At 48.1% G+C, this 23,489-nt stretch overlaps 9 protein-coding genes across 9 annotated transcripts; 4 read left to right on the forward strand and 5 right to left on the reverse strand.

The window, feature by feature from the left end:
* Positions 1–898: 898 nt before the first annotated feature.
* On the reverse strand, positions 899–6,011 carry L3040_003452 (uncharacterized protein; the record flags this gene model as incomplete). The annotated part of the gene is made up of 5 exons (XM_066154477.1): positions 899–965; positions 1,096–4,923; positions 5,058–5,541; positions 5,599–5,816; positions 5,869–6,011. 5 exons carry the CDS (start codon positions 6,009–6,011, stop codon positions 899–901), a joined length of 4,740 nt encoding a protein of 1,579 aa, XP_066012435.1.
* Positions 6,012–6,469: 458 nt separating this feature from the next.
* Positions 6,470–6,903, forward strand: L3040_003453 (uncharacterized protein; the record flags this gene model as incomplete). The annotated part of the gene is made up of 3 exons (XM_007293855.1): positions 6,470–6,535; positions 6,592–6,739; positions 6,788–6,903. 3 exons carry the CDS (start codon positions 6,470–6,472, stop codon positions 6,901–6,903), a joined length of 330 nt encoding a protein of 109 aa, XP_007293917.1.
* Positions 6,904–6,947: 44 nt separating this feature from the next.
* On the reverse strand, positions 6,948–8,097 carry L3040_003454 (uncharacterized protein; the record flags this gene model as incomplete). The annotated part of the gene is made up of 2 exons (XM_007293856.1): positions 6,948–8,008; positions 8,061–8,097. 2 exons carry the CDS (start codon positions 8,095–8,097, stop codon positions 6,948–6,950), a joined length of 1,098 nt encoding a protein of 365 aa, XP_007293918.1.
* A 223-nt stretch (positions 8,098–8,320) lies between these two features.
* L3040_003455 (uncharacterized protein) lies at positions 8,321–9,328 on the forward strand (the record flags this gene model as incomplete). The annotated part of the gene is made up of 1 exon (XM_007293857.2): positions 8,321–9,328. The coding sequence occupies one exon, from the start codon at positions 8,321–8,323 to the stop codon at positions 9,326–9,328; it is 1,008 nt and encodes a 335-aa protein (XP_007293919.2).
* Positions 9,329–10,230: 902 nt separating this feature from the next.
* On the forward strand, positions 10,231–11,111 carry L3040_003456 (uncharacterized protein; the record flags this gene model as incomplete). The annotated part of the gene is made up of 4 exons (XM_007293858.2): positions 10,231–10,316; positions 10,425–10,743; positions 10,872–10,947; positions 10,999–11,111. The coding sequence occupies 4 exons, from the start codon at positions 10,231–10,233 to the stop codon at positions 11,109–11,111; spliced, it is 594 nt and encodes a 197-aa protein (XP_007293920.1).
* A 236-nt stretch (positions 11,112–11,347) lies between these two features.
* Positions 11,348–14,070, reverse strand: L3040_003457 (uncharacterized protein; the record flags this gene model as incomplete). The annotated part of the gene is made up of 4 exons (XM_007293859.2): positions 11,348–11,959; positions 12,011–13,436; positions 13,481–13,908; positions 13,972–14,070. The coding sequence occupies 4 exons, from the start codon at positions 14,068–14,070 to the stop codon at positions 11,348–11,350; spliced, it is 2,565 nt and encodes an 854-aa protein (XP_007293921.2).
* An 868-nt stretch (positions 14,071–14,938) lies between these two features.
* L3040_003458 (uncharacterized protein) lies at positions 14,939–15,256 on the reverse strand (the record flags this gene model as incomplete). The annotated part of the gene is made up of 1 exon (XM_007293860.2): positions 14,939–15,256. One exon carries the CDS (start codon positions 15,254–15,256, stop codon positions 14,939–14,941), a length of 318 nt encoding a protein of 105 aa, XP_007293922.2.
* A 2,366-nt stretch (positions 15,257–17,622) lies between these two features.
* Positions 17,623–19,002, forward strand: L3040_003459 (uncharacterized protein; the record flags this gene model as incomplete). Its single annotated transcript, XM_007293861.1, has 3 exons — positions 17,623–17,817; positions 17,888–18,026; positions 18,077–19,002. The coding sequence occupies 3 exons, from the start codon at positions 17,623–17,625 to the stop codon at positions 19,000–19,002; spliced, it is 1,260 nt and encodes a 419-aa protein (XP_007293923.1).
* A 2,320-nt stretch (positions 19,003–21,322) lies between these two features.
* L3040_003460 (uncharacterized protein) lies at positions 21,323–22,037 on the reverse strand (the record flags this gene model as incomplete). Its single annotated transcript, XM_066154479.1, has 3 exons — positions 21,323–21,753; positions 21,813–21,909; positions 21,960–22,037. The coding sequence occupies 3 exons, from the start codon at positions 22,035–22,037 to the stop codon at positions 21,323–21,325; spliced, it is 606 nt and encodes a 201-aa protein (XP_066012436.1).
* Between the last annotated feature and the right edge of the window lie 1,452 nt (positions 22,038–23,489).

The raw sequence follows: 23,489 nt of genomic DNA on the forward strand, positions 1-23,489 counted from the left end.
ACCCTCATCTGAATGCCTTTCTGTACTCGTAAATACCCTCAACCGATACTCACTAGTGGCTTTTCGAATTCTTGTTGTATATCGCAGGGCGGGATCCTGCCTTGTTTATCTCTGCCGGTATTTCCCATCACATCACCACTAGCTAGGGTATTGCCAAACTGATTGTATCCTTCCAAAGTAAGTCACAAAGTCTCTGTCGCAAATCGTAAAAGGGTGATTGGATTCCATTCCATATACATACCTCCCTGTCTGGTACTCAACCACATCCGATTCATTCCCTTTCCGCTCTTTCTCCTTCTCCTTCTCTTTCTTTTTTGAAATGACGTCGGGGAGTCGCTGAATAAGGTAGGAAGGTAGGAAGGGAGGTAACCCTTCCGGGCATTCATTCATCTAGTGGGCGAGTGAGTCGAGTCGAGTAGGTAATAATAATATAATGCTCGCAGTTTCGACTTTTTGACTTCTCATGCATGATTAAATATTTTAATGTCTATTTATTTCCTTGATTTGTTGCTACTAGATTCACTCAGTCCCGCCATGGAATACATCAATCACATCTGGATAGCTGTATGTATGCAGCACAACTACTACTGCACACCCCCCTTTTTGCACTCAATGAATGCCATATCATCAGATACCGTCAATGATCAATCGTAACATCAAGACTCGGAGTTTATAGTAGATCTTCATGCGAAAAATGTACATCATCATATCCTCGTTAGCGTGGGTGGTCATTATCTTCCTATTTATGTTCTCTTTCAGAGATAAAAAAGACCTATAACACGTATCTACAGCCCTCCTCCCTCCTCTCTCCCCGAACAGAATATAAAAAAAAACCACTGCGCCGAGAAAATGCTGACAATGCCCCCTTTCCCAACGCCAATGCTAACCCCGGATACGCCTATGTACGGACATCCCCAAATATTACATCGATGATCTCATCGAGGAGCGTGAAGGCGAGATGTGCACTGTTGCTTTGTCGTCAGCATGTTGTCTTCTATCCCTCGGTAGTGGACAATACGGGGGACGAGTCCAGGTAGATGAAATCGAAGAAGGAGCCTCGAGAGTCAGGTGAAAAAGGAGAGATGGTGGGCGTACTTCAACCTCGGATTATTCAACGTCGCGAAAATCCTTCTACTCGCCGCCTGCGCGTTGACCCTGCCCACCACACTGGCCGCCAGATCCGGCACCAGCGACGCCAGCATCAAGCTCGCCTCCTTCCGCGTCTTGCTCTTCTCCCCCACTGTCCTCGGCTTCCCATCCTCCTTCTTGATGCCGCCTGGCCACATCGAATCCCTCAGCAGCGTGATATACTTCACAATCGCGTCCTCAGACACGGATCCCTTAACGTTCTCGCGGACTTTCCGCTCAATTGTTCCGCCGAGTAGCTGGTGTAGGACAACGACGACGGCACGGCCACGCAGCCAGTTATTGCCACGATTGAGCTCGAACACTTCCAGGAAAATGTCGCAGATGGGCTTTACGAAGGGCTCAAGTTCGCGGTCTTCGAAGGCGTTTAGCTCAGCTTCGGCCTCTGCGACTGTGAGCGGGTCTTCACTGATCGTGGTCGGCATTGTGATCAGTTGGCTAGTGGCTGCCGATAGGAGGTTTTGGCCTGCGAGGGAGAGTTGGTCCAGGACTGGGATGCTGCCGAGTATATCCTCCATGCCGTCCTGAACGGAATTATAGAAGCGGGTCATCATATCCTTTTTGGTATCTTCGTTGTCGAGGCGGCCATCGAGGCTTGGGCCTATGGTGTTTTGTGAGAGGAAAGCTCTGAGGTCGCGACTGCGGCAGACATCTGGTAGGAGGAGGATTTCGCGGAGATATTTTTCCAAAGCCAGACGCCGCTTATGCAAGAAGTCACTTTGGAGCTTCATAACCATGCGTCGCCGTGGGAAGTCAAGATTCCGAACGGAAGGGTACTTCATTCTCAGCCTTTGGTGAAGATCGTGGAACTCGCTATATCGACGGGTAATAGTCCATGTTGCAGCTGGCATTTGCTCCCCTGCTTTGCGCTGAACCTCGACAACGTAGAGAGCATACTCCCTACCATCATCTTCTCTGCCGACCATAATTGACTTGATTTTGATGGTCGATCGGCCGTAAAGACTGTTGTCACTTTCTTGGATCACATACTGCTGCCGTTGGAGCTCCTTTCGCCTGATCTCCCGCTGTAAACTGGCTTTGGACTTCTTCAGAATCCTCAACTCGGCGTTGTTATTCGTCAATTCGGCCTTTCGTGTCAACGAGTCGACAACGGCATCTTGGGCTACCAATCGATCGATGTCGGTAGTCAAAGCGGTAATAGCTTCAGCCAATCCCAAATCTCCAGGCGCAGCTTCATGGACTGCATCATCATCATCATCCCTGTCTCTCTCATCTTCCGGGTCATCATGCTCATCCGAGATGAATTTCTCTTCGTCAGGAAACAGATCGTCGTCAGTGAATACTCCAATTCTAGATGATGTATTGACCAGGCCCAAAGAGGCAATACTTGGCTTTTCAGTCCGCTCTAATAGCCCTGATTTGCTAAGCTTCTCTCCGAATAGATCGGCCTTCTCCTGCTTGTCCAGCTTGTCGCCAAACAGGTCAGCCCGCTTATGGTCGACAGAGCTTCTGGCCGACCTGTTTCCCGGAGACAGCAGACTGGGATTCGGCGACTCCAGAGGGTAGTCGTCCCCGAAAAGTGACTTTCGAAGATCATCATCGTCAGGCTTATCCTCCATGATGGTGTTTAGTGCATCCTCCATAGCCTGTACCACATTGGGTTCCGGTACGTGCGTCTCGGTATCTTGGTCAAGACTGTGAACAGAATTGGCCATGGCTTCACTGTCAAAATCCTCTTCATCAATCTGGGGCGATGATCCCTCGTCAATGGAAGCTTGTGACGCAGGCATCGGATCCAAACCATTTTCATCCTTCGTAGTTTGCAAGTCAGTGGAGGATACTGCGTATCGACGAAACTCGTTTCTCCTCGGAACTAGCTTGGCAGATATCCTGTGGAGCGGAGCAGGCTTGGAAGGGGGCCCTTGGGTTGATGCCGATCTGGCTGGGAGATTCGGTTTGTGTATTGTTTCCAGCCCAGAGTGAGCTACCGGTGGAGCAAGCGAATTAATGTTCTTCATTGCCTCTTGTGATGTTAAGCACTTGTAGAATAGGTCCGACTTCTTGAACCCTTGAAAATGCTTATCTTGCATTACCTCCAACGCAGATGTTTGTGCTTTCAAGATCGCTCTCCGAGCCAGGAAATACTGCCGAGGAGTGGCCCTTTTGCCTGCTTTCAAAAATTCCTGTACTAATCGCTTTGAAGACTCGGGCACCTTCAGCTCAGGCTTTGATAAATATGCCTCATTTATTTGAGCGAGATCATCTCGATCAGCATCGGTCCAGGGAGTAATGGTCGTTGGGATATCATCCTCCTCGGCAACATCGTCCTCAAGAGGATTTCGGAATCCGTCTACAACGATCCAGAACTGGACCATAGGCATTAGTCTTTGTCTATCCATATACTCCATAAAGTAAGATAGCCCAGATGGGTCATGCAACAAGTCCACCAAGGCGGCGTGCTCAAGCTTCGACACTTGTGCTCCATTACCAGATACCTCTCTGGGATCCAAGAGACGCTCACTACTACCTGCGGCAAGTTGCTGAACTCGTTGATCTAAAATTTTCTTTCCAATATCCAGCCTGCGGAGGTAAACAGGATCCATGCCTTCTTGCAACGCATCCCTTTTCAACTGACTTGAGACCTCGCTCCGAAACCTGCGGGCGTCCGAGAGATTGTTGACTCTCCGAATAGCACGGATAAACTTCTCGAACTTTCTCTCATGATCCCCGGGGGATATACGTGGAAAAGACGCTGCCCGCTTCGAGCTTGGGGCTGGGGACGCATGCTCATCAAGAGCAGCTCTAAGCTTCCGCACTGTCGACCGATCCTGCAGCATAGATCGTCCGTAGTTCTCCATAACCTGATTCCACGTATCCGGCTCAGACACCATCTGCATAATCGGCGAAAGTACAGCGCAAGCCACCAGCTCATTGATGAGAACCCCCACCGCCCGGCTCCCAAGGACAGGTTCTGGCAACAGCCTGGGTAGCAAATCCTTTACTAGTTTGCGTAGATATTCCTGCTGTACTAGCTTCGTATCCGAATATGCTAGGGACGCGGCTGGATGTAGCTTTCCATCTCTGTACTTAGCGGCTATCGCCAGATCTAACTCCTCCGACTCCGTCACACTGCGATTCAGATTCTTCCCTCTTATGGCCCTCTCTGCCTCGTAGAATTCTCTGAAATGCGCCGTCAGGATTGGCACAAAACGTGTAGTCGCCACCTCTGTGATATCGATTGACAAAAGCTCATCCCGCAAACAAGCCAATGCCAGCCTGATCGTCTTGTCGACCTCGTTCGTGAATACCGGGTTGTTGCTGATATTCGAGTACCAAGAACTGACAAAGTCCCTTAGGATCAACGCCAACAGGTCATCCAACGCCTCAGACACAATCGCAGACTCGGGGTACAGGGGCTGCTTCTTGTATGACTGTCTCTTTTGCAGCGCCGCGGATTCCTTACCCCATTTCGACCTCGCCAGAAAAGCTGCGCCCGGCGGACGGCGCGTGGAATTCCTCTCCCCATACCTGCTGCCTCTTGACGTGAGCACCAGCGCTGCGATCAGGCCCAGCATGGGCAGCACAAGTCCTATGACGAAGGCGTATCCGGCCCAGCGTAGCGCTGGCACCCAGTTGACGGCATACCCCCATGCGACAAAGCTTGCGACGCCGGCGAGGATCACATCTCGTCGTTTCAGGGCCATAATCTGTGGCGGGAGGATGCGCTGCGCAGCATGATGGAGTTGATAAGAAAGGTTCGCGGTCTGGAGCTTGGGAGTTGTCAAGTATCCATGCAGCTTCAAATCTCGGGTAATCCTGCCGTTTATACAGCATGCCAAGAGAACCATAAGTTCGAGTCCGCGGCAGATCATGGAAATGTTGAACCTCTTTTGGTTTTTCAGAGTGTATTGCCATAGCGAATTTCATTTTTGGGTATCTTTACAATTTACCAAGGGGGATCCTCAATGCGCCGGAACAATGCGATGAACTTCTGCCCTTGATTCCGCTCTACCTTCTTTCCCTCCTCCGTCTCAACCTTCATAATCTGCACACATGGATCTGCCTCTTGTTCTTCTTCAGGCACACGCTCGAAAGATAAATGAGCTTCGAAGTGCTGTACCATCCACTTGTGTAAATCCTCAACGTCGGTGATCGTGTAGATGATTCCTCCTGGTCGTACAACATAGGCGTATTCGGAATTTAGTGTCGTAGAAACGATCCGCGCCTTGTGTTTCCTAGCTTTGAAATGCGGATCTGGGAAGCAGAGGAAGATCTTGGAGAGCTGGTGTTTTTTGAAGAAGTTGGGGAGGAATTTCATCGTGTTAGCTCGGACGCAGGCGGCATTCTGGTAGGAACCGTTATTTGGATTTTGGGCTCTCAGAGCCTTGATCCGTTCCTGAACGAACTCTGTGACTTGTGATCGGATTTCCATGCCTGTAAAGCCTGTTAATCACGACTTTATATATAGGCGTTTTGGAAATGTGTATGTACCAAGTATCAAAGTCTCTGGCATTATGGGAGCCAAAGCCACCGTCAGCCCTCCGAACCCACATCCTATATCCGCGACCTCAACATCTTTCCGGAGCTGCTTCACCGCATGTAATTTTTCACCCTCTTTTTGTATCCCAGTCATACTTTGCTCGGCTTCTGGATTTGCGACGAAGGCAGGGTAGTAGGTAGACCAATCCATGTGCGCAGGGCTGATAGGACTTTTGATTGTCAGTACACTGATCTCTGGATCATTGACACGAAAGGCCTCACTATGTCAATTGGTGATCTGAGAAGGGATTCGCATGGGCACGCTGTCTGTAGAATTTCTTCTTCGGGCCCTCTGTTGTCGGCCTCTCATTCTGGGCTTTCTTGTACTCCTCCCTCTTCTGTCTTTTGTTTGGAGCACCCCCCATCTTGTCGAAGATCCAAGGTCCCAGATGTGGTCGAAGGATTTGTGGTGTTTTGAGAGAGGTGCAAAGCATTGGAGGGGAAGAATGAGGGGCTCGAGAAAGCTGAATATACGTCGACTCAGTAATAATAGTTATCGATATGCCCATTTTAGCGTGGAGCGGGCCCGCCAGCCCCTGTAGTAAATCCCCGTCGCCCATTGCAAACCGACGCCCTTCCACCGGTTTTGGTGAGGGATGTCCCTCCCCGTAGGGCAACCAACTGCCCATTGATCCGTTCCTGCATCTCAACCAATTTTGCCTCCTCTTCCTACATCTACATCTCAACCCTCGAGATGCTCAATTCTCCTCCATATCTACCCCGTGTCGCCGACTTGACGCTGCCCATTTAATCAGCTCATCAATTGGCACGGTACCTATCCCGAATCCCGGATCCGCAGATACTTCAGATAGACTTTGATATCATGTCTTGGTTCTCCATACTGCCGCCGAGCGTCTCCTTCATAGAGACATGGGCGATTCGCATCTTCGTAAGCATCACCGGGCTTAATCAGACTTGGATTCCAAGTTACTAAGAGGGATATAGCTTGTGCTTGGGATCATGGTAATCGGCCCATGGTTCCTTTTGATAGTCTACGACATGGTCCTCTACATCTTTCGGACTGCAACCTACGAGATACCCTACGTTGGAGGACGTGCAAGGCATAGACCCCGTCCTAGAGCACCGAGTCTAAGTCAGCGTCCAGTTGGGATACCGAGAGGCTGCAGTCTGACTGTTCTAGGAGTGCCCACAGCGATAGAGTCAGCAGAAGAGATAAGGGACGGCTTGAAGCAACGGCTGGAAAGAACAGGGCACGCCGGAGGCGGAGGGGACATTAATATCGTATCGGAGGATTGAGTAACCAGCAACATTTATTCGGCGTCGAGAAATATTTTCAGCGATCAAGACAATCGTTCCAGAACTTTGATCAGATCCCCTGTTACTCCCATAGCAGTGACATCGCCGCCAGCGCCAGCTCCTTGAATGATCAAGGGATTGGATCCGTACCGCTTCGTGTAGAAGCTGATGATGTTATCACTGCCCTTCAATGCAGCAATTGGGTGCGAACGGTCGAACTTTTCCAGACCAACCTTTACCTCCTTCTTAGTCACATCAATACTTCCTACGAATCGTACAACCTTTCCTTCCTTTTCAGCAGCAACCTTGGTCTCCTCCATTTGTAAGTCGAACTCGGGTAGCTTCTGCAGGAACTCGTCACCACTAGCAACATTCTCCAACTCCTTGGGGATCAAGCTCTGAACTGGGAATGATGTTGGCGACTCAACCGGCAGTCCAGCAAGACGTGCCAGGATGGTCAACTTTCTGGCAACGTCCAGCCCATTCAAGTCATCTCGTGGGTCGGGCTCTGTATAGCCCAGTGCCTTGGCCTTTGTAACCTCGGCCGACCACTTGCCACCGGATCCCTCCGTGGGCGCAAAAGAGTTGAACAAAAACGACATGGTACCACTGAAGACACCCTCAATTTTTGTAACCTCATCGCCAGTATCGACAAGTTCCTTCAATGTCGAAATGACCGGCAGTCCAGCACCAACAGAGCTTTCATGGTAGACTTTAGCTCCTGACGAAGCAGCGGCCGAGAAGATGGATTGCCAGAGCGTATACGAGCCTGAGAAAGCCTTCTTGTTTGGCGTGACGATACTGATGCCCTTTGCAAGAAAGCCTGGGTATGTATCTGCTACATCCTGGGAGCTTGTATTATCCACAAGAACAACTTTTGCAGGAGCTGCAGCAAGGAAATCGATGATTTGCGGCAGGGCGAGAGGCTCCTGCGTTGAGTCTGCGAGGGAGGTAGAAATATTGTCGTATGACAAGGCGGTGTATTTCGGGCTGTAGAGGACTTTCTTGCTTCGCGAGACGAAGATAAGGGAGATTTTGGGGGAGGTAAGACGCTTCGAGAGAGCCTCGAGTTGTGTCAGGAATGCCTTTCCTACTCCACCAGCGCCTATGTAGCTGTTAAAAATGGGTCTAAATGGGGGGATTTTTTGAAAACAAACCGATCACTGCTACGTAAACATCCTTAATTGCTGGCATTTTGGACGAAGAGGCTGCTGAGAAGCACTTGGGGTAGATTAAGGAGAATCAAAGTCAGATTGAAGCCAGAGATGGCGGGGTACGAATGCTCGAATTCGCATTTAAATTCGCCCCACTTGCCGTAGCAGGCGAGGCGTCTTCAGCCTTACAGAAGCTCGAGCGCTCCCTACAGCATCATATCTCGAGCCGACGACGCCTCAGACCCCCGACTTCTCTGGAAAGTATGGCATCAGAAACGGGCAACCTCTACGGAATTAAGCCCCCCAAGAAGGAGTACAAATCCCTCTCCTCAACCACAAACCTCGCCTTTCAATCTAGCCTCTCCTCCCTCCTCTCTGCCGCAACTTCCACCTCGATGACCGCACCCGGGCGTCCGCGCCCTTCCAAATCGAAACCCGACATCTTCACAGCGCAGAATAAGAATGCCAAGAAGCGCGCAGCCAAGGATCTGGAAGACGATGAGTTTCGAGGCCGGACCGCAAGAAGACAGGATCTCGGTGGCGTCGATGAAAACGTGTTGCAGCGCTCCAAACGGAAGTTGGAGGCCAAAGCCAAGATCTACGCGCGCATGAAAAGGGGAGATGTGGTCGCTGAGGGCGACGAGGAAGGCTTAGTGGACTTCGACCGCAAATGGGCCGAACGCGGCGGTCACGACGACGATTCCTCCGAAGTGGAAAGCGACGACGGGCAGGGCGAGATGGTGGACTACGAAGATGAGTACGGGCGGGCGCGTAGGGGTACACGAGCTGAGGTCGAGCGCATGGAGAGGAAGAAACGGAATCAGTTGCTAGGAGCCGAGGAATTGGATAGGATGAGTGCCAGACCGGCGATGCCAAGCAAGGTTATCTACGGGGATACGGTGCAGACGATGGCGTTTAATCCTGATGAGGAGAGGTTGGAGAAGATGGAGGAACTTGCGAAGAAGAGGGATAGGAGTCTGACGCCGCCGGACGCCACGCATTATGAGGCGGACAAGGAGATCAGGAGTAAAGGTGTGGGGTTCTATGCGTTTTCGAAGGATGAAAAGACCAGAATGCAGGAGATGAGTAACTTGGAGGAGGAGAGGAGGGAGACGGAGAGGATCAGACTGGAAAGGGAGAGAAAGAAGGATCAGAGACGAAGGGAGATTGAGGAGAGGAGGAGGATTCTTGGGGAAAAGAGAGCGAAGAAACAGGCCGATACCTTCCTGGATGGGTTGATGAATGATATGGGCGCTGTAGAGAAGGAATAGGCGTGTTTTTCTACTGTTCAATGGGTTTAGCGAGGCGTTGGGGTTGTCAAGTGCAATTAGGACGCGGTCCAGGCTCTATAAGTACAAAACATGTAGGTACAGCGTCTTAGCACAGGCTTCCAAGCCTATATATAAAGAGCCAGTAGATCCCTCGTCAAAGCTCACAGACAATTCAATCACTTCTCCAGAACAACAGCCCCGATCGAACTGAAGAGCCGTCGGCTAGTCCCCGCTCACTTCCCCCAACAATAACAACAAACAACATCATTTTCTCTGTCCCCGAGCCTCGCCTCATTACGCTGCGATTTACTTCCTTTGATCTCCCAAAATCTTCGGAAATCAGCGCAACATACCTATCGATGTTGCGCCCAGTCATCCGCGAACTTCGCTCCAACCATCTTCGGCGTACCCTGTCCGATATCACAAATTATCGGGTTCAGCGGCTTTACTTTTATCTTTTATAAAGATACCTTACCTAGGTTATAGGGCACGGACCATTGGTTGGGGTCTACAGTACCTTGCAGTGCAGAGATAGCTTTCCAGACGATGAACAAATCTGGCGATCAACGCAGGAACACCGACGGCAGTATCTTTTTCTTGATTCGCAATCAAGCATTGAAATGAAAGCTTGATCGAATCTCATTGCAGCAGCAGCTCGGAAATAGGGAATCGATAAGAAGCCTTATCACCTTCCCTCTCGCCTTCTTATCGATTATCTCCTTACAAGTACCTTTCGTCGGTACTGCTGGTATGTCCCACGCCAGCGGTCATGTGTAGCCTCGCATACGAGGCTACGACTCCACCTCTCCCTTCAACCATCTCTATCTACTCTGTACGTCGCGTTCACTCCACCCATAATGTTCAAAACTCCAAGCACATCCTCAATATCTGAACTATAAATAATGACAACCAACACGCCCACCACCCCCTTCGTCTTCCCCAAACACTACTCCTTCCCCCCCTTCTTCACGCTCCAACCGAACCTCACGTAGGTACCCCTCTCCCATCCCATCTCCCATCCCCATCCCCATCCCACAACCCCAAGACCACGCACAAAAACCCACCATCCAATCCAACTAACACCCTCCCCTCCCAGAACCCGCCACTCCCAGCTCCAAAAGTGGTCCTCCCTAGTCCTCAGCTACGCGCGCGCCCACCGCCTCTTCCGCCTCGCCCTCTCCTCCGCCCTCACCTCCCCGCTCTTCCACAACAGCGCCATCAGCAAGCGCCTCAGCCGCGAAGACGCGAAGGAGGTCGTCGAGTACATGGTGCGCGAGGGCCGCGCCGAGTGGGTCGGCGAGTCGCATCATTCGGGTACTGCTAAGGGAGGCGGGGCCAAGGGGGGAGAGGGGGGGAGTGTTTTCTGGGTCTGGTGGAGAGATGTGGAGGAGTGGGCCGGCTTGATTGGGGACTGGGTATGATGTCTTTTTGTGCTTTTTCTGCTTGGTGGGGGGGTTCGCTCTTTTGGTGTGGTGTGTTGCATGTGGTTGAGAGGGGAGTGGACAGGAGAGGATAAGTAAGGGCTGATGAAAGATATTGATAGGTTGATGAGACGGCGCAGAAGAATACCGTGTTGACGCTCTACGAGCTGACGGAGAGCGAGGCTACGATCTCACAAGGTTCTTCTCCTTCTTATTCCCCCACATCGTGGCCCAGCTCACCAGATACAGATTTCCACGGCATGGATCCAGACTTACTGCAAAGGGCATTGGGTGTACTCGTTAAGCGAGGGAAAGCACAAGTGTTCGGACAGGAGGATCAACAGGGAGTGAAGTTTTTCTAGAAGTTTGCCATGAGAAAGGATGACACGACATGATGAAGGTGCATTGGGACGGAGTTTATCCAAGTGGGCATGCCTGGTTCGTTACTAAGATTACTACTAGACGCATTTCGCAGGCGTTACGCTTCACACCGCTCAAATTCAGGGTATTGGCTACCTCTGCCAAACATCCACCAGACCCATCTGTGCAAACCGTACCAGAAACAAAACTTATGTACACTTTCCAAATCTCATCAGTATCATCGCTTGGTAATCAAATAGTCCTCATTCCACTTGTACTGTTGAGACATCGCAACATCCAAGAGCCATTCCGAGTCGACGATTCTTGGGATCATGTTACCCTCCTTAGCCATCCGCTCGAACTTTGGCCAAAGAGCTCTCTCGGCTGGAGACTGGCCGGTGAGTAAGTAAACCGGCTCAGCTGGGCCAACATCGTCTTCGGGGTTGGTTTTCTTGATAGTCGGCCGACCACTGTACAGAGCAAACGTGCCTCCATTTGCTTCCACGATCGACTTGTATGTTGCCGAGCCGTTGGGAATCGCGTTCGTGCAGTATATTGGTACGCGGCGAAGGAGATTGCGATTGTTAGCCTTTGCACGCACAATGACATCCTTCAGCTTCAAACCGAATTTCTTCTCACTCGCGACATCCTTGAGCAGAAAGTCCTCCACAGCTGGTATTTTGCCATTACGGCTTCCGACGCTGGCCTCGATGAAATTGGATGTCACAATAGTCGGTCCGGTTGCCAGAGCACAGAGGAACTTCTGGGTCCGAACCATATTTGGAGCAGCAAGATGTGAGCATTTTAAAGGGTCTTCAACAACGAGGATCCCCAGCTCCCTCAATTTCCTCTATAATATTGATCAGTAGTACTCAGACAGGGTGGCTTTAGTCGAACTTACCTTATCGGAGTCCTCTTTACTGGGGTTCGCAAGCCAGCCTTTATAACCAGTAATCAGGAGTCGGATTTTAACTGCTGGAAGACTAGTTCGCTGTCTTTTTGGGTTACGGGTTTCTGACTCGGCATCGTCCTCCTCGGCAGAATATTCTTCCTCTACATTCTTTCCAGCAGGACTTGAGCTGCGTTCCGCGGTCTTTTGCTTCTCGTAATCATTAGCAGCTCGCTCTCCACCCCAGACAGTTCCCTTTCGTCTCTTCTCCTTTTCGTACAAAGCAATGTCAGGTGCGATAACGTGCAGTCTGGATATCGCCTGTGCCTTCGCACTCCGGCTACCCGTAGAAATTGGTGTATCATTCCCCTTCCCTGTACTTGTCCGTTTTCTTGCAGCTGGAGTCATTGGCTGGGCACCGCCTGAAATTCTTGGCTTCCTTGGAGCAGCCATCTTCTTGATTGGCTTGATAGAGGTGCTATCGTCCTCCTCATCTTGGCCGCCTATTGTAACATCAACATCAGACGATCTTGACCTCGACAGGTTACGGTCCTTTTCCTTCATCGCGGGGCGCTTCAGAGGTCGTGGGTCTCCAGGACTAGGCGTGGGATCTTTCGGAAAGTATTTCTGTTCCAGAAGGGCGGCATCGAATTGTGTTTGGCCGATGATCTCACCCAGATTAGTCATTGGAGGGAAGTGTGTATAGCTTGGTTTGGTCATCTTCTGAATCTCACACTTTGCGTAACTCTCCTCGATCCAGAGATGGTTGATCATTTCTATGTTCCACTCTCTGGCGGCATCACACTTCTCACTTCCGTTTCGAGCCGTGATAAGATGTGTATTTTCTTGCTTCATGCTCTTGGTGAACTCTGCGCCGCAGGCCACCACCAGATTTTCCAGGTAGGTTCGTGCTTCGCCACCATAGTTCGACAAGGTGATCTTGAGACCATGAAACCCCGCGATTCCGCCCTTGGGTAGAGGGTAGTGCATCAGTCTTCGGAGTGGTGATGTCCATCGATTGTTGGCAATTAGATGGTATAGCCATGAGAGATTTCCGACGTCAATCTTATACCGAGAGGCAAAGACGTAGTCTCTACCTTCGCGCCAGTGGCAGACATATATGTCAGCGTTGTGTACGGATTGTGTGATGCTACCACCACCGCCAGTGATAAGATTTTCGATGACTCCGCGAGGTCGGTTCCCGAGTTCGAGATCATCAGAGATCATAACTTTCTTGCCCTTGAAGACAGTCAAAGGACGGGTAGGCGAGTCGGTTGGCATAGGTAAGGTAGTCGGACGTGGCGAGGTAGCTCCACGAACGTCTTCGGAAGACACCATTTGAACATCACCACTGAGGTCACCATTGAGAATGGGTGGATCGGGAAGAAGATATGGCTTGTCATCGATTGCTTTTCCAAGCTTCAGACAATCATCGAACCTTGAAATCGTTAGCGACGTTATGCGTAGAGAGCGTCATCATACCAATGGGGAAGCACAATCTTGCACTTCAGGTTTTTGTCTCTAACAGTCTGACACTTCGGATGATCGACACTCAAAGCACATACATGTGTCGTCAACTTTGTAACACTGCTGGTCTCCTGGCCACCCATCGCAAGCACCGCACCAATAATCGCATCTTTATCGCCTTGCGGCAAATCGGCGCATGAAACCGTGACTCCGGTAAAATAGTTATTGGGATCCGGATTGTATGGCCTAATTGGTGCTTCCCTGTTCTTGAGGAGGGAAGCTGAGACCCAGGCAGGTGTGACAGTAGGTATCATGTAATCTCGCGAGCTGGTGTACTGCGGAAAGTCGCAGTTTTCTGAGATGATGTGGGTAACATCTTTGACGTTGAAATCCGGCTCAAAATTCAGTACTTCTCCGGCGTGGTCCTTAATAGTGTTCTGCAGCTATCAAAATGTTAGCCTTTTTTGTCCCTCTGGAGCGTGGTCGAGGTGGCCAGCCAGCCTTACCTCCAACGCCTGCTTTCGCGGAAGTTCCTTGCTAAGAATGATCTTAAAGATACAGGTCTCAAACACGGGACTGCCCTTATTCTCATTTTCGCGCGCCATTTTATCTTTCAGCAGTAGCGAGGTGCGGGCATTTGTTGTGGTGAGTACCGTGGCGAGATGGTCGTCGGGTGGTTGCAATTGAAGTTGGTCGAGGACTCGAGAGACGCGTTCGCGTTGGGTTAGAAAGCGCGACCGTAAGCTAGTAGACAAAAACAGTCGCACGTGACTTTCAGCCGATGGCAAATTCGATCAAATACTCCTCATCTGCTCGGCCGAGTTAAATTCATGTAAACCACGGTAACCCACCGTATTTACTCTGATATGAGTTCGACCTCTTTTTTGAAAAACTAGCTCTTATCTTGTTTGTCACTCATTTACTGACGAGCAACTCCCTTCTGATTGTGCGACTTCAGAAAAGCCACTATCAATGAGCGTCAGCGCGCGACGTGTGTGCCACCAGCTTTCGGGTTCCTTCCAAAGTAGAACAGAGCCAAGTTCAAATCCAAATCCAACCGAAAAATCACGAAAGCGCCGAGAATTATACCCTACAGTTATTCTATACATTCAAGAGCAAAAGTCGATTGTGATGACCTAGCTAACTGACTAGCTAACTGACTAATGGACTGTATAAAATACCTCTAAACCTCACACAAAACATCTCTCACCCTCCAATAGACACACAGGCGATAAATAATAAAAAGTGGCGGGGGGAGGGCCAAGTAATATATTTATCGACTATATCTGCCGTCTTTCTATCTGCCGTTTCTTCTCTCCCTCTCCCTCCACACAAGAAACAAAAAGCATTCCGAGTTCTAAAACAAGAACCCCATCTAGAATGCCCCCTACTCGCCTCCTTTCTCTCATTCCCATTCCCATTCCCCGATTCCGCACCAGGAATGTCATCTTCCCGAATCGCAGTTCTATCCTATCACTTCGTCACTAGTCCGCCAATGACTCTCCCGAGTCCCGAGCCCGAGTCCCGCCTAGGCACCGGGAGAATGTCCGGCGGTCCACGAACTCCTCTAATAGGCCATTCTTCCTTACCGTCCCAATCAATGACAGCGTCCGAAAATTCCTTCAGTTCATCTTTTGACTCAAAGCATTTGGCCCTTAACTCCAGAACACCGTTATTGACTACTTTCGCTGGACTAAGCATCTGCAGCTGCCAGTTGATACCCGAAACCCAGGAGAAGCGCAGCGCTGCGTGGGGATATTTCCCTAATGCTGTTGACACGAGGTGTTCCATAATGACTTCTTCGCTTTCGAACCATAGGTTTTGTTTTATCTTCGAAGGCCATTTTCCGTAAGATTTCGGGATATAGAATTTGCCGATACGTTTAGCTTCCTCTCGTTCGCTTTGATAGCGCAATACCAATTCGCTGCTGCTCTCGGCAAGCGTTTAGGATCGTTTACTGTTTATATTACTAGCTCCGCGCAATAGATAACGATCTATAAATATCAGCTCACCCATGTAACAGCCAGGTCCTAATTGAGTAACTCATGCGGATTCCTTTACATGTAGCTTGCTGTGTTTATTTATGTCCTTAGCCTCTTCCTATGATTCGCGTAATTAATATAAGCTTGGTATAAATCAAGCGAAATTTACTCTGTACTTCGGAAAGTGATGGATAGCCGATACCTTTTTTTTTCATCGATTCCGAGAAATCCTTGGAGCTCTATACAGTAAAAGAGAAAGCTCAAGGCTAGCAAGATTGCAAAGATGGACTTCGAATCGTAGCATCTTGTTTGTATACGATGAGAGTTAACCAAAATGAATATGCCGGTAAAGGAAGAGGACAGCAAGTGCAAGAACATATATACTCGTCGGTTGCCAGCTACTTATTACTCGAGAAATTTGAGCGGCTTTGCTCAGCAAGTCGGAACCAGCGACCCGGATACAGCGAGAGTATACGTAATTAACTAATAACTTCACAACTACTATTTCAATTTAATATGAAAATTATCTACATGCTGAGGAACATTAACCCATCTTTCTATCGTTCGTGAAAATTTAATCAATATCACTAGAAAGGCTACGATATGAAATGGGGTAAAGAATCGGTCGAATTTCGACTTCAAAAAAAGTTTTGATTCACGATCTGACTAAAGTATATCAGTAAGTATTACTCTGATCGCGAAGAAAATATAAATATATACGCAATTATTAAATTACTATTATATTATCAAAGAATAAATCCATTTTAAACGCAAGTTGGTAGTCGAATGCAATACTTGAAGTGTTTGATGTAGTCAAGTTTTTATGTTCTCGCTTATTCTGATACATATAGGATTGTTTTGATATGTACACAGCCAAAATACCTCGAAACAAATACGAGAACCATCAATCCATACAACTTTATAGGCGTTATAGATAGACTGTAAAACTAAGAATGTACTAGTATAACACTGCTACCTATCAGACCCAGTTGAGCCTCATTAACCGTAGAGCGATGGTTTCTGAATGGCTCAAAACTCTATCAACTCTACTGCACAGACTAAATACTTGCTTAAAGACGCTTTTCAAGGCCGAATCGTTATAGGTTTATTGGTTCGAGCTCTAGTGAAAGCCCTTGCAAAATTATACTTTCGACATGTGTTTATAGGAGGACAATAATTAGACTATGAGGAATCGAATGCAACAAGAATGAAGTGCGTAAGATAGGTGGTTGATTTGTTCTTAATCAAATACGTAGATTCTCCTGGTATCCGAGGCGCTGGTATGTCCGAGTCGCTGGTTCCGACGGCAAATTTTTCAAATTAATACTCACGCAATCACGAGTATATCTTGTCGATTCACCAATATCGACATCCTCGCTTGGGTAGATAGGCATGTCTCGCTGAGCGAGACATGCATCTCCGTAGGGACCCCCAACTTCCCTGTAAACGTTGATAGATAGCCATTCAGTAGAACTCCTTCTAATCGTATAGAAGGAGTTACCTGCTCTTAGCTTCAGGAAGTAGACAGAAATCAGATACCATTCACACCCATTGCTTTGCAATTGCATGAGGACGACGTGCGATGCACGCTGGCATGAGACGAGAGAACGAACCAACATATCTCCTTTTTAGACAGTATTCAAAATTTCTTCGTCAGCTATAAATCATCGAATTTACGCTTAGCTGACTATTTATAGTATTGCAACCTTCCTTTTCTAAATCAAAAAGATTAACGTAATTACTACTTACTACTGTACTTGTACTACATATACGAAGTCTTTTCCCTGGCGGCCCTCCGCAAGCTCCGGGGCCAGGGGACCTCGCTCCGCAACGGTCGGGTATAAGGCTGCTTTCCGAGGCTTTTACGTAGTACTACGTAATACTATCTATGACCCAAGCTCAAACGCATGCACCCAATCAGCGTAGCGGCCGCACGTCAGGTGACGCATTTTTAACAGTTTACGGTCTTAGCCGATACAATATACGGAGACGGAGAAGTTCCCGATCGGCGCCTCGACTTATACCTCGGCTGGCCGTATCGATCGATGACTGTCCTCTCACAAAGCATCATTCTATTCCTATTTTGCTCGTGCTCTTGCCTATTGCCTTTTCTGTTTACATTCCATCGTCAGCAGGCAGTCAAATTCATATCCATCCGTTTCCCCGCTGTCAATCATGACCTCCTCCTTGTTCAAAGTCCAAGAACACGTATTAGAATGTCAGCATATTAGAGAATATGCCCGGGCTACATCTAACTCTCAGGAGGCTGTGTTGAAGTTGGCGATCAAGCAATACACGCCTCTAGACAATCTCGAGCCTCGAGAGGGAGATGTCACTATCATTGGAGCGCATGCAAATGCATTCCCGAAGGTACGTACATACTCTTTTTTCCCACTTTTCTGTCATGTAGTGTGGAAATGAGAAACCCAACGTATATTAGGAACTATACGAACCACTCTGGGAAGACATTCTTGCTCGCTCCAAGAGCAACGGCTTCAGAATTCGAGGTATCTGGATTGCAGACGTGGCACAACAAGGACAAAGCGGAGTCATGAACGAGAATCTTCTCGGCAATGATCGTAAGCATATCCCTCAACCTATCCCTTACAAGTCTAAACTTCTTTTCTAGCCTCCTGGAGCGACCACCCCCGGGACCTCCTACACTTGATCAACCACTTCCGCTCTCAAATGCCTCTCCCTTTGATCGGCATCGGCCACTCGATGGGTGCCGCCTGCTTGGTTAATCTCTCCCTCATGCACCCCCGCCTCTTCACCACCATGATTCTCCTCGACCCTGTAATCCAACAACACGCATCCGTGCCCCTCGGCCCCAAACCAGCCCAAGCCTCTACCTTCCGCCGGGACATCTGGCCGTCCCGTTCTGAAGCCGAAGCATCGTTCCGCAAATCAAACTTCTATCAGACCTGGGACCAAAGAGTGCTAGATCTGTGGTGTAAATACGGCATCCGGGAGACGCCCGCGAGCCTCCATCCAGGTGGGAAAGGAGAAGTGACGCTAACAACCACAAAGCATCAAGAGTGCTTTACGTTTCTCAGACCAAGTTGGGAAGCATTTAGCGAGGGCGGCAAGAGGGTTGTGAAGAGAGATTTGGTACCTGAGCTGCGTGACGAGACTCCTGCTGCTTCCCAATTCCCATTTTATCGCCCTGAACCTTTTAATACGCTTGTGAGGATTCCGGAGTTGAGACCCAGTGCGTTGTATATATTCGGAGAGCTGAGCCATTTGTCTGTGCCTGAAGCAATAGCATTGAAGATGGAGCTTACCGGTACCGGGCCAGGCGGAAGTGGTGGTGCGAGAGAGGGGAGGGTAGATCAGGTTACTTTGAAGGGGATCGGACATTTAGTTGCGATGGAGGCCAGTCAGAAGTGCGCTGACGCTACGGCTACGTGGGTTGGGAAGGAGTTGAAGAGGTTTCAGGAGGAGAGGAGGAAGTATATCGAGTGGACTAAGCGGAGTGTAGAGGAGAAAACTACGCTTTCGGAAGAGTGGAAGAGGAGGATAGGTGGCCCGCCCCAGAGACCAAGTAAGATGTAATTCGAGTAAATACTACGTACGAGACAGCAGCTGGGAGAAATCTTAATCTTGTTCGTGAACTCTGCTTTGCACCGGCAGGCCTTGCGTTTTCTTGTTACCGACCCACACATATTACGGCCGCCATCACTGCCGGCGTGGTTTGCTTTACACTAGGAAGTCGAATCTGTTTCCTCTTGATATGTATGTTTACAGCATTTTGATGTCCTTTTGGAAGTACCTTAAGCTTGCCATCAAGGCTACCCAGACTCATGATCATCACCCCACCGATCACACAGATGTCGTTATCATCCCTTCCCCCTTCGAAACAAAGAATTGCCAAACCTCTGAGCCAACCAACGTATTACTTGCTTCATTCCGAATCCTTTCTTTTTTCTTCCTTTTCTGTTCTTCTGATATCCGCAGTACTCTCTGTCCACGAAGCTCGACGGGGTGCATATGCGGTATTGAGTACAAACAGAGCGCTTGAGTCTCGAACATGAAGCAAGTTCGGGTGTGATCGCCGCTTACCCTGAGTTTAATATCGTTCAGGTAGCAGTGTTGCGTAGAAGGCGATTCGAAATCTAGTATCTACCGATGCGCAAAGGCCTACCTACTCCACTAGACAAATTTCTGGGATTTGTATAATCGTAGTGGTGTTTTGTGAGTAGAACATTCCTATCAGATTGATGGCCATCTTCTACAGTTGATTCGAGTCCGCAGTTCCGAGAACAAACGACACCCAAATCCTGGGAGGGCATCTCAAATCCGAGTTTAAGGGTGCATATAGATAGGTAGGCTCAATTTTAGTGGTGGTCAAAAAATAATCGAAGCCCAAAGCCCTCACGAAAAGAAAGTCAGTGAAAACAGAGACCCACCCACCGCACTCGAGAAGCCCGGCACAACCGACGTGGCAAAAGGACCGGAACCAGGGAAAAAATCACAGTAGGCCAGTTTCGTACCAGATACGAGGTCGCTATAGGAATCGAACCAATATCCCCAGAATTTCGGACGCCGCGAGGCTGATCAGAATCTGATGTGCTAACCATTACACCAAGCAACCATGTTGAATTAATCCTTGTGGTTCACGAGGGGCATTTGGGCTACATATATTACGTAATTTATTTTCTCCAGCGAGGCGATCCGCCGGATGTGGCCTCGATCAAAGCCGGCCCGGTAAACCTCTTGTTAAGCTCTCCTCCCTACCTATGATCCAGCTGTGAATTTATTCATGAAGTTCTCAAGTCTAATATAATTTGTTCACTACGTGGATCTCTCTTTTACTGCTCAATGAATGGAACATGTCTTCAACTTTGAGATATCAACAATAGGCATGGCTTTCCACAATCTCTGGAATCCACTATCCGCCGCATTTCGGATTCGCCAAAGCCCATCGTTTTCGTGCCACCCGGTCCACCTACTGCCCTCCCTCTAATCTTGCACCTGCATCACACTCTCCTCAAAGATGAGGCCATCATCAGAAATCCGCGTTTGATTACGGATTCCAAGTCCAGGGAATTCATTGGTAGTCTTCTCACGAGCCCGTTTCCTCTTGGGCAAGACCTTGACCCAGACTCAGCCGTATCCTAACTCCGGACCTCATTCGTCTATCTACAAATATTTGCTGGTCTTACTTTACCTGTCAAGCTGGCAGCGGCCGTGGCAGCTCTCTGTACTGTACTGTATAAGCTCCTCTTCCCCTCCTCTCTTCTAATCCCTCTCTTGTATATTCTATATCATACTGAGCGTTCTGTTTGTAACGTACTTAAAGGGGCTACTACTAGAAATATAATGCTAGAGAAAAAGTTGCTTGCATGGTACCTAGGGTAGCTACTATTAGGGGTACTACAGTATACCGCGAAATCCGGAATACTTACTATGTAGCTTGCAGCCGGGCTGAAGGTTGCAATTTAATTTCACGCTCTCTTTGTATAATTTGATTGAGTAGGTTGGCGTAAATGGCAGGCAGCTTACGTAATCTCAACGCGAGCTTAAAAATGATTCTATTTGCGTACGTATAATGCAAATAAGAATATTTTATCAGTTTTGGAAATATTTTCCCCTTTTCCTTTTGCTTTTGTTTTTCTTGCTCTCCGGAACAACAAAGATCGCGAACTCGCCTTGATTAGAGTGGTGATGAAGCGCTAATGCTTTTACACTTCACAACATAAACTTAAAACGCATGTCTTATATAGAAATTGATGTAGCGTTAATGTTCAAGGCCTTTAAAGGCAGCCTTGAACTACGACCGTTACGAAGCGAAGTCCCCTGGCCCCGGAGCTTGCGGAGGAACGCCAGGGAAAAGATCTCGTGAGTTCTAATATACAATTGACGAGCCCCTCCATTAGGGCCAAGGGTCATCGACCGGATATCGACGATATCCTATAATCCCCCAACCTTCCCAATTAATAACGTCACTCGAAGCTCTCAACATACCTTCTCTTTGTTTAAAGCATGCGGCCTTTAGATCCAAAATAGGCGACCGTAGCAGGTCTGCTGGAACCATCATTTCCAGCTTCCAATTGGCAGATGGATTTGGTTGAAACCATGAGAAGCGCAGCGCTCTCTTGTACTCTGCCGTCGAGAACCTGATGTAATCCAAGATGACTTCCTCGCTTTCGTTCCATAAAAACTTTCGCTCTATCCTATCATACGGATCCATTCTTTCGTAATATTCCGGAATATATATTCTGGGAAAACTTGGTAGCCCATTACCCGCTGAAATGACACAATACCACCCATCTGTCGTATCAATTATGGTGCTAGGATCGTTTGCTATTTGAATTATTAGCTCCGCGTCATAAGTGACGATTCATATATACCAGCTCACATACATATATACATGCCAGATCCTAATCGATGACGGTCTGCGGAAGCTCTAAATCCCGATACCACTAATACGTCGAATTCACCGCCGGGTGGAGCATGTCTCTATAATCGGTGTAATGAGTATAAGCTTTAACAAAGTAAGTGAAACTTACGTTTATAAGGGATGCATAGCCAACGATATATCTCCCTTGAGCTTCAACAGAAAGAAAGCTCAAAGCTAACAAGATCATCGTGAGGATAGACCCTGATCGTAGCATCGTATTTATAAAAGTCTTTTGGTAAAGCGAATTAACGAGAGGGAACAAGCTCACGAAAGAATAAGATAATGAGGTGAATGTAAAGCAGGTGTAAGCAGGTCCAAGATCTACAGAGATGCAAGAAGAAATATATATCTCTTTTTTTGATTGTATTCGGTATTTCTGCGTCGGCTATAAATAATCGTGCAGCTTATGATAATCAGCGCATTGACTTCTACAATTAGCTTCTTGCTTTTAGAAGTATATCAATATGAAAGATCATTTCCGATATAAAGTATATATAGTATTTCAATATTTGTTTTCGATTTTCAAAGATTAACGAAATTAATCGTAAGCCTGGTCAGAGTACAAGTCAGAGAGGCAAGGGCAAGGCCACCAAGGAAAAGACCTCGCCTTAAGATCCCAAGAGTTGCGGCGTCAAGTCCCACTATTTCGAAGAATAAGCTTCTCTTCGCCTCCTTTCTCCTTACGTTAAAGGGTGTGTTTGGCTCGCAGATGCAAGCCAAGTTGCACTACCAAAATATTTTTGCATCTTTAAGTTGCACGTCAAGATGCAAGAATTACTCCAATCTGTTTGGCTCGTGCTCGTAAATCTCGCAAAGTGTGCATCTGACCTTGCAACTGCAATTGCACCATACAAATCGGACTTTAAGCAAAAAGCTCTAAGTCCTAAGTTGCAAGCTTAAGTTGCAAGCTTTTTTCGCCCCCCCCCCTTTCTTATTCTATACTCTCTTTCTTTCTGGTAATTCTCGACCACGTAACCTTTTCATCATGCCTTCTCCGACAGCTATTTTAAAAAAGCGCAATCTACGGAATCGCAATATTAAAATTATTATCGCTGCAATCGGAGCTTGCGCTGCCGTTTAATGCTATAAAGACAATTTCGCAAAAACGCCTTAGCATACTTCTGATCTGACAAGCCTTTAATAAGTGGAAAAGCTTCTTATAGGCCACCCATTACGAATCAAGAATAAGTTAATTAAGAGTTACTCGGGAAGGATTTCGGTACATTCAAGACCTTTTAATACGCAAAGCTACACTTCGAAATACTCGATATATGCGGACGAAAGAACAGCTTGCGATTTTTCTACACAGCATTAGATCGGACTTATCGATACTTTTTTAACAGTCTTAGACTTAAGAAAAAGACTTGCAAGAAGGGCCTTCGTAATAGCAAATCTCGAATTTAAAAGGATCGATATAATAGCGTTGTTGATATCGAGTTTATTATATTAACAAACAATTAATAATTATAATAACGAATTTTTTTTTCTAAGTCTTAAGTTGCAGTTTGCTATTCAATTTGCTAGTTGCGAGCCAAACAGGCCTCGGTCCGTGCAACTTCTATTGTTAAGTTGAGTTGATCCTGTTTAGGATCAACTTACTACGTAACTGCTCAGTTGCACGGACCTGCAACTGTGAGCC

This window comes from Drepanopeziza brunnea, assembly GCF_022702325.1.
Source record: "Drepanopeziza brunnea f. sp. 'multigermtubi' strain 214-2 chromosome Unknown ctg4, whole genome shotgun sequence".
NCBI classification, from domain to species: Eukaryota; Fungi; Ascomycota; class Leotiomycetes; order Helotiales; family Drepanopezizaceae; genus Drepanopeziza; species Drepanopeziza brunnea.